The sequence below is a fragment of the Antrostomus carolinensis genome, unplaced genomic scaffold (assembly GCF_000700745.2).
Source record: "Antrostomus carolinensis isolate BGI_N321 unplaced genomic scaffold, ASM70074v2 scaffold20965, whole genome shotgun sequence".
Taxonomy (NCBI): Eukaryota; Metazoa; Chordata; class Aves; order Caprimulgiformes; family Caprimulgidae; genus Antrostomus; species Antrostomus carolinensis.
The window spans coordinates 30,691-48,822 of record NW_010316009.1 but is presented as its reverse complement, the minus strand read 5'-3'; the positions used below and the strand labels follow the sequence as shown (position 1 = coordinate 48,822).

Sequence of the window (18,132 nt, the reverse complement as noted above, 5' to 3'; positions counted from 1 at the left end):
CCTCTAGAAAATAGAAAAGAGACCTCTAGAATCTTTTACACCTTTGTGATTCTGACCTTTAGGCAGCTAGTTCACTTGATGCCAGGTCTGGATTCTGACACTTCACTATGTTAAATAATACTTTACATTAAAAGTATGTGCAGGATGGAGGTGGCTCACGTGAGAAGGTTCTGTTCTGTGCACTTGTGACATTAGAACCTAGCTAAAAGTAAAAGCCTAGTCCAATCCAAACTCAGCTGAAAGCCTCCCACTGATACCAGTTGAATTAAGCAAATACAATTTGAATAAAATCACAAAGATTAGGTACCGCAAAGCAGCAAACACCGGAATATTTTAGAAAGATTTTAATTTTTTGGAAGAAAGATGTTTTCTGAAATACAGAATTGGAACTTTAAGACTAAGTTAGATTTTTACTTTAATAGAAAACTCGGAAGGATGTAGTATCTGCTCAAATATGTATCTCCACATTCTGCTGCACGTTGCTTTAACAAACTTACTAGTCATAGCTCTTGTTACAGATAGATGGTTTCTACAGCAAAAATATAGAAAAATAATTTGGATTCAAGTCTAGAGCACCTGCAACTTTTCATATGCAAAAAAATAAATCCAACTAGTCATAGAAAAGTGGCTGATAAGGATGGAGAATAGGGCTGTGCATCTGAATAGCCATGACTATATACATTCCGAACTTAAGAAATGAGCATTTTTCTGCAGCCTCATAAAAACAGTTTGTTAATGAAAAGTATCAGTATGCAATACATTCAATACAATTTATACTTGATGTCATATTATGGAATAATAAGCTGAAATCAAATGTACTGCTTTTTCAAATGTTCTTGTATATAACAATACTCTCGGTGTATACAGTGTGCATGCATGTATGTGTATACATGCACAGAAATAAAGAAGTGTATAAAGATTTGCAGAAACATTCTACAGGATTATCTGATTTCATTGTAGTCCACAGCATACAGACTTCCTGGGGTCCTTCTAACACAGGCTGCTCTAAAAAACAATAATGTTGACTGCTATAAACACGTATCTACAACAGGTCTTTTGCTATGATGAATTTAATTATAAATTTATTTTTCCAATCTAGATTTCATTTCTCTAAGAAATAAATGCTGCTTTGGTAAGATTTTGTACTGTCATGACAAAATAACTGTGAACACATTGGGCAAAGCCTTGAAAGTATGAATTAATTTTGATAATTAGTAAGTAATAGAGATACCAACAAGTAGCAACAAATTTAAAAAGGCTATGTTCTGACTTATTTTCTTCACCAACAAGCATCTTGAGCAAGAAACTAAAACAAGAGATTAAATTTCTCTGCCTGCCATCACCGTGACATTTTAAGCCACCAAAGTCACAGCTGGCACTGAAAGAACAGTGGCATCAGCAGAGACCTCCATCCTTGCAGGGCATAAATTGCATTGTGACACCCTGCCAACTCTGCCTTGGAAAGGCCTGTGATCTGCGCCGTCTGGTGTATGATGCTTTCGTCGGGTCTTTTCTGAATGTGTCAGATTCTCTGTGGTCCTTGTAGTTGTGGATTGCTCTTGATTTCTCATAGCTCCTTTATTTTTAGATCTGAAGCTGTTATGCTGCTGTCTTCTGTGTTCAGATCTGGAACCACTCTTCATATTATTTTGATCTGCCTCATTACTGGCACCTTGTGACTTAAGACATCCATTGAGCCGGATGTTTTGGTGCTGTGGGTTGAATCTTCGTCTCTGGCTAGAAGGCCCATTCTACCCAGGAAGAAATTGGATAACTGTTAGGTTATCTGAATCCTTTGACCAGAACAAGAAATACAGCAATCAGAATTAACAAAAGTTGCAGAAAAAAAATGTCAGTGTAACCAGGAGAGGGAAAACACTATGCAGTTTTTATTATAGCTAGAGCTCTATTTCTAACACTTAAAAACTGAACTATGAGTAACACGCTACATCTGAGTAGCCTGGAAATATAGATGGCAAGTTCACCACTGATGCCAAATTAAAATCTGCCATGATTCAAGAGAATACAGAAAAGGGGATGAAATACTACACATCTCAACAGCAGCAGTTAAGAAGCACTGAAGAACTTGATACTGACCGATTTTTTCCAAAATCACAAAAATACCTTTCTTAGTAAAGCATTGTGTAAATACTGCATTAAGATTGCAGGAAGAACAGAAATTCACTTGTAAATTAAAGTTAAGAATGCACATGGTGAGAGAGCTGTCCATTGTGACATCATGCTCAGAGGAAGCCTTGATCCTCAGTGGGAAGTGGCTGAAGTGCTTTATTTGCATGACTGCTGGGGCAGCTGATTCCGTACATGCACGGACGTTATGTAATGCTCCTATGTTTCCCTTCAGGCACCTACTTGAGCCTAAAATTCCTACTGCGACAAAATTCAGACCAGCTTCAGAGGTAGCTTTACCAAAGCACAACAGCACCATGTTGTTCTGAGGTGCTTTTATAATGACATAGCTACCAATATAGCTCAATACTATAAGCTGTATTGTACAGCTAAAAGAATACGCTTTCAAACCTGTCAGGATTCCACTTTCAAAGTCTATCTAATAATCATGCTTCAACAGCCTAACAATTGATCATTTGTCAAGCATCAGGAATAAATGTTTCTCTCTCGTAGCATGTAGGGCAATTAACTATTATGGAGGGTTTTTGTTTTTCAGTCTATTAACTGCCATTAGTCACTTCTCTACACTGGACAATAGATTTGCTGGTATTTCCACCTTGTGTGTTCAAACTGCCTTGAAAATGAAGCTAGAAAATATATAATTGCATATTTTCAAAAATTATTAATTAAATATACAGATTGCAAACCAGTATTTGATTTTATATTAACAACTTTCAATGCTGCATATTTTTCTGAAATTTTTGAAATAATTTAGTTCATAACTGGTTTCTTACCTGCTTATTGATTGGGATTCCTTGGGAAGAAGATTCTGTAGGACTGGAAGGAAGATGACTTTGTACTTTAGAGTTGGCTGTTCTATTATCAGAGTTCTTGGCATTACTGAAGGACTTTCGGGTGTGCGTATTTTGCTTGCCAGTTGCTGCGTGTGAGGTCATTGAAGACAGCACTGAACTACATGGTGTTCTTGAGGAATAGTTGTTCTTTGGGTGAGAAACTGTAAAAAAAGGTATTCTGTGTTATCAGTTAAATGATCAACATAAGGCTGTACTCTTACTCTGCTTACAGTTAATTTTGGCAGCATCATTCCAGCCTTACTTTAAATAATGAAGTAGGCTAGATAACTAGAGTCAGAATTAGGCCATAGCATTTTACTTCTTTGAAACTTCCTCATCATGAAGCACTTCTGGAAATGAAAGAGCCAAAGTGGTGGAACTGTGGTAAAACTGGAAGAAGCCCAGCACAAGGCTAGGCTTTGGTCATCCAAGAAAACTTCAAAATTCCCATCGACTATTGGTTTGCTTGTGAACTTTTAACCCGTTTAGCTGAACACGTGCTGTTAGGACTGCCCCATGCACTGCTGTCCTATCAATAATGTTCCTAATGAGAGACTTCAGGCAATGAAGGAAGAAAAAAATGGGAGTGAAATGAGATGTATGCCAGTAACTCTCTCAACTGCTTGAGGCCAAAGGAAATTGTGCCCGCAGACACCACAGACTAAACTCAATTCCAAATTATTCTTTGATCATGGAAGGCTGAAGAGGCTGACATTTGCTGTCTATAACGTACTAGCTACAACACAGGTAACAGCCATGAAAGCTTCCTTAGTACATTTAAATATTATTTAAGAAGGAAAAAAAACCACCTGTTGCTCATTCCTCTCTCTAAGGAGGTGGTTAACAAAGGCTCTTCTGTACCATGGATATCTATAAAAACTGTAACTGAATGCAATGCATGAATCCACTTCATGTAGATCACAGCAGTCCACACAATCAGGAATCGCTATTGCTCATCTCAGTATATTCCTGCTCCCTTCTTAGTATTTTGAGATTACCTGATTTCTTAACCACTTCCATGTCTGGATGTGAAGTCCACCAAACAAATCCTTGATTCTTACCTTTCTGCACTTCCATAAGCTCTTCAAGCTGCCTGCTTCTGTACAACGCCCCTAAGCAGTCTCAAAGAGAACTCTAAGGTTATTTAAGTAAAGCTCTTGAGGATAATTTGCTGTTCTGATTTTTCTGATCATGGATTTTTCCTGTTTCTTCTTGGTACAGATGAGAAACCAGAGGCTCACTTCAGTGAGACACCTGTGGTTTTATCTAAGAGGTACATCTATTTTCCCAATTTTAGTACAGAGAAAGAAGATGCGGAATAATTTTAGCAACTGAGCATCATCTCTCACTTACAGCAACACCAGTTATTTCTCCCACTAGGTGTCCTCTTCAGAAAAACAATGCAATGATCTGCACAATGAACTGAATTTTCTGTCCTAAGTTCAGCGGAATTTGTCTCTCACTGAATTCTACTGCTCTTTCTTGTCTAAAACAGACTGCTGCACATGGAAGCCTATATAAAAATCCAGGTGCTTGTCACAAAAATGATTTTTTAACAAAAAGCTGTACAAGGAAGGGGTACAACCCACCACTGGGCATTCTGGATATGTATCAGTCCAATTATTTTTGTTTTCTTTCTGTCCTCCACTGTAAGTGTATGCTGTCTATCCTCTCCTCATGCTAGAACATGCTTTCCTTTGCACAAACTCTGTGGTTTTGGTTATTGCTTTTCTTAAGCCCTCAACAGTGGCTGTTCTTAGCTATAGGCCTGGTATAATCTCTGTTTAAGGGGTACTTGCAGCTCCTTGCAGGGCGTGGGCCTCATTGTGAGATGCTCCAAACAGAAACATCTTTTGCACTGAAGAGCTCTTACTAAAGACTTGGCAACAGCATGAGTTGCTCATCTAAGGTCACTAAGGGCAGATTAGAGCTAAGTTCTTCAGACAGCCAGTGCACTATCACTCACTGATAAGATGGCACTGCTTCCCTGCTAATAGCTGTTCTTTTGACTTCACTGACCTGATTTCAACAGGTCTACAGCAAACTATGCTTACGTAATGCTTTACTGAAATGAGGTGTAAACAATTGACTTGCAGAATTAACTGCAGCTGCAAGTTATTTAGGAAAGTAGTTCAATGAGTTAAAAAAAGTCTATGGTTGCATCAATAGCAGCTGTGGTTATATTAGTCAGGATAATCTTTGTGTAATTTTCAATCTCTTAAGCTTCAGGGTATGAGATAGGGTCTATGAGGTGACTGAACAATTAGGTGCATTACTGGGAAGCTTATACCTTCCTTTGATATATGCTGTGTTGGCTTCAGAGACAGGATACAGGGTTAGATGGGTCTTCAAAGTGTTCTGCAAAAGCAATGTTTATGGTCTAATGAATTAAACTGGTTACACCTCAAAGGAGACAGTTCTTTAGCTGTGCAGTCAGAAGACTGCATTGGCAGACTGTGTGATATTTTCTCTTTTTTCTATTTCTAGTAACTCCTTGAAAACATTAATTATTTTTCTTCCTGAAATTGTTTTCATTCTGTCAAGATGCACTAGTTCAAGTATTGTGTAAACAGTTTTTCTCCTGAGTGATAGTACTGGTGGGATATCATACGACAGGGCATCATTTGGGACAAAGCATTGTAACATTTACTTTTTTTGAGGAAAAAAAAGCATGATAAAGATGAGAAATAGGCTATCTCATATTTTGCAACAGGGATGTGACACTTGGAGCAGAAAATAAAAATGAATTTCCAAGTGGAAGGGCAGATTATTTGGAAACATGAACAAGGACTACCTTTAGCTCCTGAAAAACGCAGTGAATACTATTATAAAGCTGGGGAGTTACTTCCTAGCAGGAGAGATCTGAATTGGTCTCATAACATTATGCTCACACAGAGAAGCTTCCAAAGTACTAGTCATTCATAAATTACTGAATTTGAGTGTTCCCCAGAGCTGTCTTTTATTTCCACTTGGAAATCCTCTTTAGATGGAAAAGTCAAATTGATCTGAGTAATACCTGGAAATCTCTGACAAAAAGGGCACTGTGCACATGCAGATGGCCTGTGTGTGCAGCACATGTACAGTGAGTCTAACATGTTGTATACTGTAAAGTTGACTTGTGTGTGTTCAGCAAGCCTGCTGCATCCAGATATACCATTCATGTCAGGCTTGCCGCACACACACTCACTGGCAGTACACATGCCATTATTTCTGCTGGCATTTCCTGAACAGCTATGTGCATGCTACATTCCGAGAACTTCAGTGTGAGAAATCACCAGCTCTTACTTTCTCCACAGAGCTGAATTTGGGTCTTCAGCTGTTCTGTATCACAGGAAAATCGGGCAGACCTACCCAGCTCTTCATCATATTTCCGTTCACTCACAAAGTGCTGCAAAAATACAGACAAATTAACAGTGATTTGCTTTCTGAGCAAAAGACTACATGGATGGTACAGAAAACAAACAATACTTTATTTAACTTCACTTTAAGGCTCAGCAAACTCTTCATCCTTCCCTGCACACAGAATCTCTATGCAGAACCAAGTATTTTCCCATCCTTACCAAGTTACATGTCTCACAGCCCAGCGATGAGTGGATCACTCCTGCACTTGGGAAGTGGGTCATTTCATCAGACTACTTGCATTTGATCACTGAACCTGAAGCTACCAGGTTTATTTGTTAACTGAGTCAGATAAATGATACACAAACAGCAAAACTCCCCAGTGCTACACTTAGGAGGGTATGGTTTACACTGCTCAGAGGTGCTCTAATACTTTAAGAAGGTATGCTTTCCCCATGGAAAGCTGGTTACCCTTGCCCATAACAGGAAAGAACAGCCTGGACATGTGAACATGACAGCTTTTTCACGGCATTTATGCAAACAGCTAAAATACTCAAGCAGAAGTTAATGCCTAACCTTAATTTCAGCCCTGAGTTCAGACAGTTGTGCTTCAGCCATCTGACTGGCTAGGTCCGTCAGTCTCTTCAGCTCCTCAGCTTTCTTCTGCCGAGCAGTCAGGATTTCCACTGCCAAATACCAATAGTCAATAATTTATCCTAAGAAGGTAAGTTACTCTGTAATTCATTACTCTTTGGGAATTAACACGGCACATCACACGTGAGACACACACATATGGAACCCCCAACTTCAACTGGACTTCCAATATGCTGCTTGCACAGATTAAGTCAATCACTGAACTGCCTGATGTTGAAAAAGATCTGAAAATGGGATAGTCATCAGAAAAATCAGCGTTAAAACAATCATTCAACATTTAGGCAAACAGGGGCAGAGATATGTTGTTTTGACTTTTACAGTGCTTTATTTTTAAGCACAAAATCAGGGAGTCTTCCATGGAGACATGGAAAGAAGCACTACATTGAGTCAACAGCCTGTTTCTGAAGACACACTGTATTTTATTTACACAGGGGCATTTCAGTTTCTCTGAAAAAAATCTGTTCATATATTGTTTATGTTAAAACCACCAGCATTACAATTTTGCTTTCAAGTATAGAATATACACAGTTGCCATTTCTACAGCAAAGCAGTATTACAAAGGCCAACAGTCTTTATGAAAAAATACTAAATATTCACTACTGCCCATCTTGTGTATTTTACATATGGAAGGGGTAAATAGATACGTTCCTATAGGAAAAAAATCATCAGGAACCACAAAGCAACGGTCCACTTACATGCAGGATAATATGACATTACAATTTTGGTGGAAAATTAAATGTATTCAAACTCTATTACCTACACGGTGACTCAAGGTAAAAGCAAAAACTTATTAGTGGCTGGTGGGATCAGCACTTGTGGCAGAAGAGGAAAGACAGCATCTCAATATAAAATAATAGCAACCACAGTCTTTTGTCTAGAGCTTATGCCTACAGTCAGGGTGAGTGGTAGTTGCTGTAAACTATCCTAAGGCCACAGACTTGTGTAGCTGTGGAGATTCTGGCTTCTTTGCCTTCTTTTGGTACAAATTTCAAGAGCAGACTTGGCAAGTCACCTAACAAGCTCATACTTTGTAATACCATTTCTTAGGTGAGAATTAATGATATTTCACAGAGATTTTGTTTCTCAACCCATTATTATTTATCTAATCAGATGGCAACTTCTTTTGAAAGTATCATAGAATGGTTTGTGTTGGAAGGGACCTTTAAAGATCATCTAGTCCAACTCCCCTGCAGTGAGCAGGGACACCTTCAACTAGATCAGGCTGCTCGGAGCCCTGTCCTGCCTGACCTTGAACATTTCCAGGGATGGGGCTTTTACCACCAATCTGGGCAACCTGTGCCAGTGTTTCATCAAGTACAGCATGGTCCAGCAGGCACAGGGAGACAGAGCTGTGGCTGTACAGCTGTGTGGGAGCAACCAAACCATACAATAGAGGAGTGTGTGCCACACAGGGCAGGGAAGACAGGGAGTGGCTACAGTTCCTTTAGCCCTGTTGCTAAATCTGTGCCTACATTATGAGGCGTGTATCTATCTGATCCTTTAATTTCATTTTTGTGGAATATGGTCTACAAGTCTGAGCAACTTTTACCAGATTAAATGAACAGTTTACTAGTTGTTTTTCTTTGTCCAATATTTCAGCTTTATTACTTATTCTAGGTAATGCTAATATTGTTTTTCCCTGAGGCCAAGTGACTGCCCAGACCATATAATCTCAACTCATATACCGGCTCTTATCTCCATATGAGATGCCAGCCAAATACCCATTTTTAAAAAAACCTGAAATTATCACATTTGAAAATTTTCCCAGTATTGACAGTAAGAGTAAGATTATTCATTGTAAAATAGCCCTCCAGTGTAGCAGAGATGTGAAAATAAAGACAGACGTAAATCTTGGTTAGCATGTTACAGTCATATAACAACTTTCTGCCTCAAGTTTTGAAGGCACTTCATAAGCTTACAACAGCCTTGAGAAACAGTAGAAACTACACAGTTAAGACAGGTATAGGGGCCATCCGGTGTCATGTGTCGGCATGAAAGCAGGGAAGCAGAACCTGCCATGTGCAAACACAGCACTTCGCATCCCTGTAGATAAGAATTAGGTTGACTTTCCACAAAAATTACTACTATACCTGGCCAGGATTAATGAAGGGGCCCTATGATACCGTCAGCCCTAGATGGTGAATTTCCAAAATGTGTTTTGGTTTACGCACTTAGGACTTAGATCCATGTCTGCTGATATCAATGGGAATTTTACCATTGGTTTTCCTGGGAGTGAGTGCATGCTCTGTAGCTGATTATGGCTATCTGGTCTCTGCAGGTAACCAAAAAGCTGATGATATGTTTCCATCCACAACTCCTCCCCAGAATAACACAGAACTCCAAATCCACATCTATTTCATGTTAATACTACAAAAGTTGGCATACAAAATTCCAAGCACAAACTAGTGCCAATCTTTGCTGTAAGAACTCATACCTTTTAGTTGCTACACATATACAACTGGAAGAGACGTAGCTAGTAAAAGAGGATTTAGATTTTTTTTTCAATAAAAATTGAACTAGTATACGTTTGTGAACTAAGAGTTCCAAATGCAAATGAAACATTCAAAAATGTTACTTATATTTCTGAGCCTCCTTGGAAGGACTTTAAATTTGCAAATCAATAAAAGGATTGCATGCATACATAGCAGTGGTATTTTCTTCTGCCAGGCAACGTATCATTCTAACAACACTTTACTCTTCAAGTTTCTTAGTTAGTACGCTCTGTTGAAACATATCCCCTTGATTACTGGGCCATGAATACTCTATCTCAGATGGAGTATAAGGCAGATACTGCGGTATTCTAACACGTCTCATTTTTTTTTTTTCTTCCCCCAAACTAGAATATATATACCCTACCTATGCAAAAAACAGATGACATGAAAGCCTGGACTCAGATCAACTCCCACAGATTATTAAGAAAACAGATTCCAGTAAACATCTGGTTTTTATTTTTTTGTTGCTCTAATTCATAAGTTTGATCACTATCCCTTAAAGCTACGCGAGGCCACCCAATAACCTATTCCCCAATTATTTTCTAGTATTCTAACTCATATATGTAACATAAGCAAGCAAACAATGATTAAGAAATGGAAATTAAGTAACTGACAAACCAGAAAGAAAACAGTTTTCAAAAAGATTGGATAAGTAAGCAGAAGGAATAAATAATTTAAATCTAACTTCATATGAACTTTTGGCTTACCTTGATTTCATAATACTGAAATTTTGACGCAAAACCCTTATAGAAACTTTACAGAAACTATCCCGGAACATCAAAGACTTATTTGACTGTATACATACATGATGAAAGATGCTGGAATGCTGCTAACCAGATTTATGTACTGTGTAATTTTCTGCCAAACAAAACAAATGTTTCCATGGCTATTCCCAAAGTTCTCTGTGTATTTTTTTTTTACTTACTGGCTTCTTCTTTAACTTTATCAATTTCTGCCATTAATGACACTTCTTTGTCTACGATGCTAAAAAAAAAAAAAAAAAAAAAAAAAAAGAAAACACAACACAATTTAGTCCATGCTAGAACTCCATTAAAATCAAAAGCTATAACTACACAAAGATTTCAGACCTTAGATATGGGCAGTTTCAAAATTAATAAGACTTAAAAAATGGAAGCTGAAAAAACAGCTAGGCAAACTGACTACAAAAAATTAGCGATAATCGGTGTAGCTGACTTACACAAATATCCCACTGGCCTATTGATGCGTCTGCATGGAAGTCACTCTGGTTTACCTCTTCAGCACTGCCTGGGCATAGCAGTCCTCAAATGACTAAACAGTCTCCTTCCTCATTAAGCCAGATATACCACTGCTGCTATGCAAGTTAATACAGCTTAGCTCTCAGTGCAATATTAAGAATAAACCAGAATTAAAGCCATGTGGAAAGAGGTCATGCTTTTCCTTAGAGATACTCTTGCAAAATATGTCAGGGTATACAAGAAACTGGTTTGTGATGTTTACATTAACCTATTTCTGTAATAGAGGTCAGCTTCCTTGTGTCCCATTCTCTCCAGGACTGGGAAGGTGTGGTTCCACATTTACCTTGCTTTCCTAAAGGTCTCATGTGCCTCTCCTTTCACAAATCTCTGATGCACAATCCCTGGCAGTGCTTGTAAGCTGTCAAAGTGCAAACTGATCAAGTGGGTCTACTGAGAGCAGACAGTGGGCCTAGTAAATTGTTCACATCATTAACCCAGTGCCATTGTTCAGTGAAATAACACCACTGCAGAATGCTCTCCAGTGGATAGTGCTCTGGTGTGCCACTCCAGTTTCTCCTCACTAGATTATTTTTAGTCATGTTCATGTTTAATAAACACAACCAGTGTTAATGTTTCTGTTTGCCTAAGTGAGTAAACTGAAGCAGCCGCAGAAATCACAAAAGTAGGTCAAACACCAGAAGTAAATCCAGGCATGCACTCAAGGGAAGAATGGAGTTTTCAACCCTTTCAGTAAAATAATCTTTAAAAGTAAAGTTTTGTACCTAGTGAAGACACTGAACTATCTGTGAACTAGCTTCCATCAGAAGGAAGACGCTACAGAAAACTCAAGAACAAAACATTTGTCTAGAATGCCCTTAGCAAGAAACCACAGAACCTACAGAGCTCAGTGGGCAGCAAAGACAGAAGACTCACCAGAGGAGAGGACTGGTGGGTTGTTAACTAAAACAAGGAAAGATTAGGGAGCAGGCAGTATGGGGAACACAGGGTAAATACACAGTTACCCAACCAGAAATTTACCAGCTAGAACGTGTTGAAGTGCCATAGAGCCTCCCTGAAATCTTCCCATAAATGAACCAAGCTCATACAGGAGGTTTGCAACAGAAGTTCTGCAGTGCTACGCTCAGGTTTTGCCAATCAGCCATGCCACCTTTAGAGGAGGAGAGGCTACTACCTTCACACTGCCTCCCAATAGCCAACAAGAGGGACAGAAGCAGGTTGGCTGATGGCAAAGGATGCAGCAAGACAATGAAATTGCAGTGTAACATATTTTTCTGTTTCATAGATATAAACAAGACTTGTTTTGGCCTCTCAGATCAATTTAGTGTGATCTACACATGAGAGAAATAAAACAGCAGGGTTTTTTACAGTAGAGCAAATCAGTTAAGAGGCATACACTCACAATGACAGGACACACTTGTTCCAGTTGGCCCTCAGTATTCTCCATGCATCAGCATTAAGCTTGGACTCCAAATAGGCAGGTGATGATTCCAGCTTGTTAATCTAAATAGCAATAGCTTTTCAGAAGTAATCTATTTTCAATTAGCTTTTATAACTACATGGTATAATAAACTTCCTTGGCTTTCACAGCAGGTGGCTGAAATGAGTCTTGTGACTTCTTAGCTGTTTCTCCCCTCCACAAAAAAAGATATTTTAATGGTCTTTAGTACTTTCCCCTAAATTTTAAAAATCTGCACATTTTTGCTTTTGCTGTCTCTGTTACACACGTGCCTCCCTAGTGTACTACGCAGGTTATATAAACATAAACTTTTGGTTGGAAAAAGTATTCAAGCAACAAGCTCACAACAGCAGAGCTCATCAGAACTGTGTTTTGGCCCAGTTCATTCCGTAACTGTCCTCTCCCCACTCCAACAACAGATCCTTGCTAAACTGCTTGGTCCTTAACATTTTATTTTGATGTGAAATAAAAGCACTTTTAATAACAGAATAAGAACAAGGCCATAGAAGTCCTACGTTTATCATATTTTATAGTCAGATCTCATCTGCTACTAGACAGTTTTCCACTCCTAATGTTTTAGTGTGGTTTCTGATGAACATCTCAGGAAAGCATTTGGTTGTTGTAATAGTAGAGGCCATGACTGATGAATTTGATGGAGAACAGGCATCTGAGTACTTCCCTTCTAGCTACAAACTAACATTGGGAAAACTAAAGAATGAAATGAGAAAAAGTGTTTGGTGCCCCTGTCAATGTGAGGCTAGTTAATGTTACAAACTAAGTAGCTTTAATGGACAGATCTTCATGGGACTGCCCTGCCCTGAAGACAATGCAGCTGTACTAAGTTATACCAGCTGAGGATATGGACCCTCTCTCTCTCTGTTGACAAAAAGGAAAGGAATATAGTAATTCTCATCTGGAAGTGTACAGCCACATTTCTCAGCTTGGAAATCATGAACAATCATATGGTCTGGAATAATGGGAGAAGTTAACTTTTTTCTAGAAATGACATAGGCCAACAAGTGCTAGGAAAAGCTACGTTTCTTCTTAGTTCGCATAAGGGTCAATTATTAAGGAAATGGAGTAGGAATAAATCCTCCTCCATCAAGAACTTGCCAAGTTATAAAGAAATGAAAATGACAGAGAAAGCTGGAAAACTGGATTGGAATAAAAAGACAAAAAACAAAACAAATAGAAAAAGAAAACTAAATGCTAACAGATATAAAAGGAAAAAGGACAAGAACAGTATGAAAAAATGAATGGATCAAATCTTGCCTCTTTTTCTCCTAAGATCTCACTGTTTTCACATGAAGTTCAGAGTCCCACTTAAGATGAACACTGTTAACTTATGAGAAGTTTAACTGGTTTTAATGTATTTTCTGGAATAATGCTCTACTCAGCCTCAAGAGCATCACAGAATCACAGAATGTCAGGGATTGGAAGGGACCTCGAAAGATCATTTAGTCCAATCCCCCTGCTGGAGCAGGATAATCATGATCAGACCACAGTGCTAGCATTATTGAGAACTGCTCAAAGTTTGGCTCAGCAATACCTGCTGGGAATGCATTTTCTTTCAATGCTTCTTAGTGTCCACTTGATACCAAAATGTTACATCAAGCTGGTACACTCCAGTGCACAGCCTGCAGCCATTGGTGGAGAACCGGATACTGGGTGCTATAGAAACTTTCTGCACACCCACTTATCACCAGGTTTGGGCTCCAGCAGAGCGAGGAACAGAACGCATTTCAGATCTAAAGACACCTCAGGGAAGACATTCTGATAACTCCTTCCTCTCTAGTTACACTGTTCCTCTTGGATCTTCTATAGATGTTAGGAACCAGGGTTAAAATAATAAATGTGCTGCTTTAACTGAGGTTCTGGAGAGGTCACACCTTTGTTAATTTTTTTCTGATTACTCCCTGCACTAGCATTCTATCAGGCTTCAGCCATTCCTTCTTCCCTCCAACATCAGCACTTGAGTACGTTCCATATACTATTCAAGACTCCTGTGACAAACACACAGCTCTGCGTCACCATTTCCCTCTCAAGAAGTACCTGAATCCACGCCCTAATCACCAGTCCGTAGGATCCCCTGCTGTAGTAGTATTTGTCAGTTCTGCTGTAGGTGTTCAGTTTTTTATGACACATTTATAACACTCACTGGAACAAACAATGGGACTCAAATCCCCTCTCCCATTGATGAGGCTCAAGGACAAACCTGAATCAAGTGAGTCTTATACTCCATGACTAATGCTGGAGCCTCCTTCTGAAAGGACTGATTCTGGTCTTCTCTTACCCCTCACTTTTTCCGAATCAGGGCCAGGGTACCAAACTAGCTATCAGCATCATATCATTGTTCACCTCAGGTGAATATCTGTAGTTTGGAGCACAGGATTCAGCACTGTTTCATTTTAATATCCAGATGAAATTTTGAGGTGGGGTTCAGGAAGGAGAAAATTTTGTTGAAGGAACACAGCAAGGCAGAGGCTTAACATAGATGACATGCAAATGGAGCCAGGACACAGCCAGTGCTCGTGTTGTAGAGATATGAGATGCAGCAGGAGAGAGGGCAGCTCTCTAGGATTCATTTTGCTGAAGTGATTGTGAAGGCAAGAGCATAAGTGTCCTATTCCTGGTCAAATGGACAGTACTCATGCCCTGGACTTATGCAGGCTGGCAAAATTCACACTAGTATACAAAGGCAGAAGAGCTGCAACTGCCAAACTGCAATGAGTTGCCAGCACAGCAATGATGGGGCAAATTATGCTGACAGCTGCCTGATTTCACAGTTTCATACTCAGAACAAATTCAGAATTTGTTCTGACATTAGTGAAACAAATTAATCTTTCTCTAGTTTACCATATGAAATTTAGTGCTTGCACAATGAAAAAGAAAATATATTTTCAGTCAGCTGCAATACCTCAAAATCCCACTAACATTATTAAAGTTATTAGTGCCTCTTCAGAAAAGCTGATTCAGATTGCGAGGCTGGCTGATTTATAGCTTTTACTGATGACAATCACAAGGATTCCAGATGACCAGGATCTTCTCTTTTCTTTTGCCTCTTCTAGGCATTATGATAAACATATTGTGCCTGAAGAGAGGAGGAAATAAAAAGACCAAGCTGACATGGAGGCAAACATGCTGACAATCTGAGTCCTTTTTTCATGAGAAAAGGAGTTAGTTGTGGAATACTGCTGGAATTCGACAGCTTAGGCTTAAAAAAAATACAACACAGCATTCTCCAGTGGCTTTGCTCTGTCAACAGGCTTTGGAACAGAACCCAGTAGCTCCTTAAAGGTGCACTGGTTAACAATCTGCTGACAAACTTAAGGAATTTTAAGGGATGTTAGTACTGTCACTGACTCTGCTATATCTGAGCTAAGATTACATGCAAATTCATGGGATAGTCCTGATAAATTCAGCATCGGTCTTTAAGTGTCATGCCTTATTTCCTGCACACATTTCCCTTCTAGCATGAACATACTTGAACACAGGTGGGGTGAAAAGACAGCTGATAAGAACCTCTAAGCCAATTGTGTATTTCACAAAAGAATCCTCCTACCTCAATCCAAAAACCAGAACTGTGCCTGTCAAACTTTCAGCAAAAGGAACTAGATTGATGTGATGAGAATGTAAATATAAAGCCCAATCACCTGTAATGGGTGATTACAAGCTTTACAGGATTACTGAACAGCCATGCTATTTTGTAATTGGAGAAATGTTACTTCAAGTTTTCTTTATACTAATAAACCTGTAGGAAAAGCTGCTGTTACGTTACATATTTACCAATGTCTCAGTAAATTATATTTTTCCAGTATTAGCTCAATAGTATTTAACATTCATGGTGCTTGGAGATTGTTATTTGATCACTGTATTAGCACATGTACCATGTTTACACAGCAAACCAGATTACATGAATTTTCATTATGACCACAAATACAGTCTGACAATAAGCAGATAAACAAAAGACAGAATAAATGAATTTCACTGAGATCCTTCCCTCTTACTTTTACCAGATGATACAGTGCAAAGTGCCCAAAGGTTTTTAGTTATTTAAGTTTATTTTGTGTTATTCTTTATCTACCTTCAGTAATATTGTTCTCTGTAGCAGCCAGCTAGCACAGTGGGGTCTGGTAAAGCCATCATCATTAAAGGTCTATTTGCATTTTTCTTTTAAAATCTCTTTACAAACAATTAGAAATTCATTGTCTGATCATAAAAACTTGTTTAAGCTGAAAACTGTCATGGAAAACTTCTTCCTGAAAGAACACTTCTACATTTTATTTATTTAGAAATGAAGGCACCACCTCAGGATTTGGCAGTTTTAACAACTGACAGTATGAGTTGTACCGTGGCTTGTTAGCATTCTGCACATTTTACATAAATGTGTAAAGTATTTTTTTCCTATTTGAGTCTCAGTTCTGATTCAACTACTAAGGTATCTGAGTATCTTACTGGTTTTATATATTTTAGCCTAACTACACTCTGGCAAGGCAGAAGACTGTGGTCCCTGTTGTTGAGCTCCTGCTACAGAAGAGAGGTAACTTTCCCAAAAGCACCCTGGAAAGTAGCCACAAAGAAAGGAGAAGAACCTGGCTCTTCAGTCTAATACTTGCTGACATTTTTTGAGATAATTATTCCATATATGTGTTTAGTAAGTTTTAGTAAGGTTTCTCCTTAGCCTGACAATGAGAATGGAATGGATATATTTATTTTTCATCCACAATGACATGCACAAAAGCAACAATCTCCTGCATGGCCCCAAAAAGCACATATGCTTGTGTTTTACTGAGGATGACAAACACACTTCTGAATGACTTGGGAGGGAAAAGGGGAGAGACAAAGCTGTAAAGTATGAGCAACAGGCTAAGAGACAGTGTAATCCACCTTTGGATTTCACCTCTTCAATATGTCTTTGCAAATTTAGTAAAAAATACACGGATGAAGCAAGTATCTGTAGAAGACAAAGAGGCCAGAAGGGAAACTGAAACCTAACCCCTCCCAATTTCATGAGCTCCATCTGTTCTCTCCACTAACACACAGCAAGGGTAATCCCCAACTGCTGGAGGTCGCAAGGAGAGCACAAGCCACTCTTCTGGTGCTGCAGCTCTGCAGGCAGGTAGCCAGCCTGAGGCCAGAGCTGTTGGATCAGGTCCTCCTAGACCCCCAGGCAGTAGGGGCAGGGGCCCAGGGGTCTCAGTAAAAGCACTGGTCTTTGAAGGTACCTGAACACCCAGCTGGGCCCGAGGAAACCTAAATGCTTGGGAGACGGTTTTTTCCTTCTCTGCTCTGGCAAGGTTATGGACTGGTTTACGTGACCGATGGGCAAAGAACCAAGTGCAAGAGGATTTGAAAATCTGTTCTTTAGAGGCATAAGGACTACCAAAAGTCAGCTGGCAGACAGACACAGACAGAGAGCTAATGAGGACTGCCTGGAAACAGAGAGAAACAGCCCAGGAACTCTGTTCAGTGTAAAGCAATACTAGTCCTGGTCTTTCCAGCCATATGCCCATGCTCTAGACTACCACACTGCTAACATAAACAGGCAGTTTCATCTGGTGCCACTGATTCTGGGCTACTGGCAACAGAAAAGCATAATCTTTATAGTTTGCCAAGTAGGGGTCCCAGAAAGGGAATGATTGTGTTCAGCCACTGCTCTGCAACTGTGAACACAGGCAGCATTGCTCATTACCCAGCACTGAATTAGTACAGACACAACTATGTTCTTTTAAACTACTTCTTCTCCCATTCAACCACTCCTCTGCTTTGATTTTAACTCAGAAAACAACAGAAAAACTGCTTTATCTTCCCCAAACATAAAGTACTTGCTTTCTAATTGTTCCCTGAATGTATCTGAATATATTTTTAAGTTGTAAGCACTGCCAAACTCAATTTTTCTAGCATTATGTCAGAGTCAATTTTTTATCAAGCCCATGGTGGAACTTTCAAGTGCTTTATGTTCACTCAGAAAA

At 39.2% G+C, this 18,132-nt stretch overlaps 1 protein-coding gene across 3 annotated transcripts in view; it reads right to left on the bottom strand.

The window, feature by feature from the left end:
- Positions 1 to 496: 496 nt before the first annotated feature.
- SPATS2L (spermatogenesis associated serine rich 2 like) overlaps positions 497 to 18,132 on the bottom strand; it is a 32,103-nt gene continuing 14,467 nt past the window's right edge. For all 3 annotated transcript variants that reach the window (XM_010168154.2, XM_010168155.2, XM_010168156.2), the window contains 5 exons: positions 10,392 to 10,450; positions 6,897 to 7,006; positions 6,267 to 6,369; positions 2,922 to 3,142; positions 497 to 1,751 (listed from right to left, as the gene is read on the bottom strand). In XM_010168154.2, the coding sequence (XP_010166456.1) occupies positions 1,353 to 1,751; positions 2,922 to 3,142; positions 6,267 to 6,369; positions 6,897 to 7,006; positions 10,392 to 10,450 (892 nt within the window). In that variant the 3' untranslated portion in view covers positions 497 to 1,352. The remainder of the gene's footprint in view (positions 1,752 to 2,921; positions 3,143 to 6,266; positions 6,370 to 6,896; positions 7,007 to 10,391; positions 10,451 to 18,132) is intronic.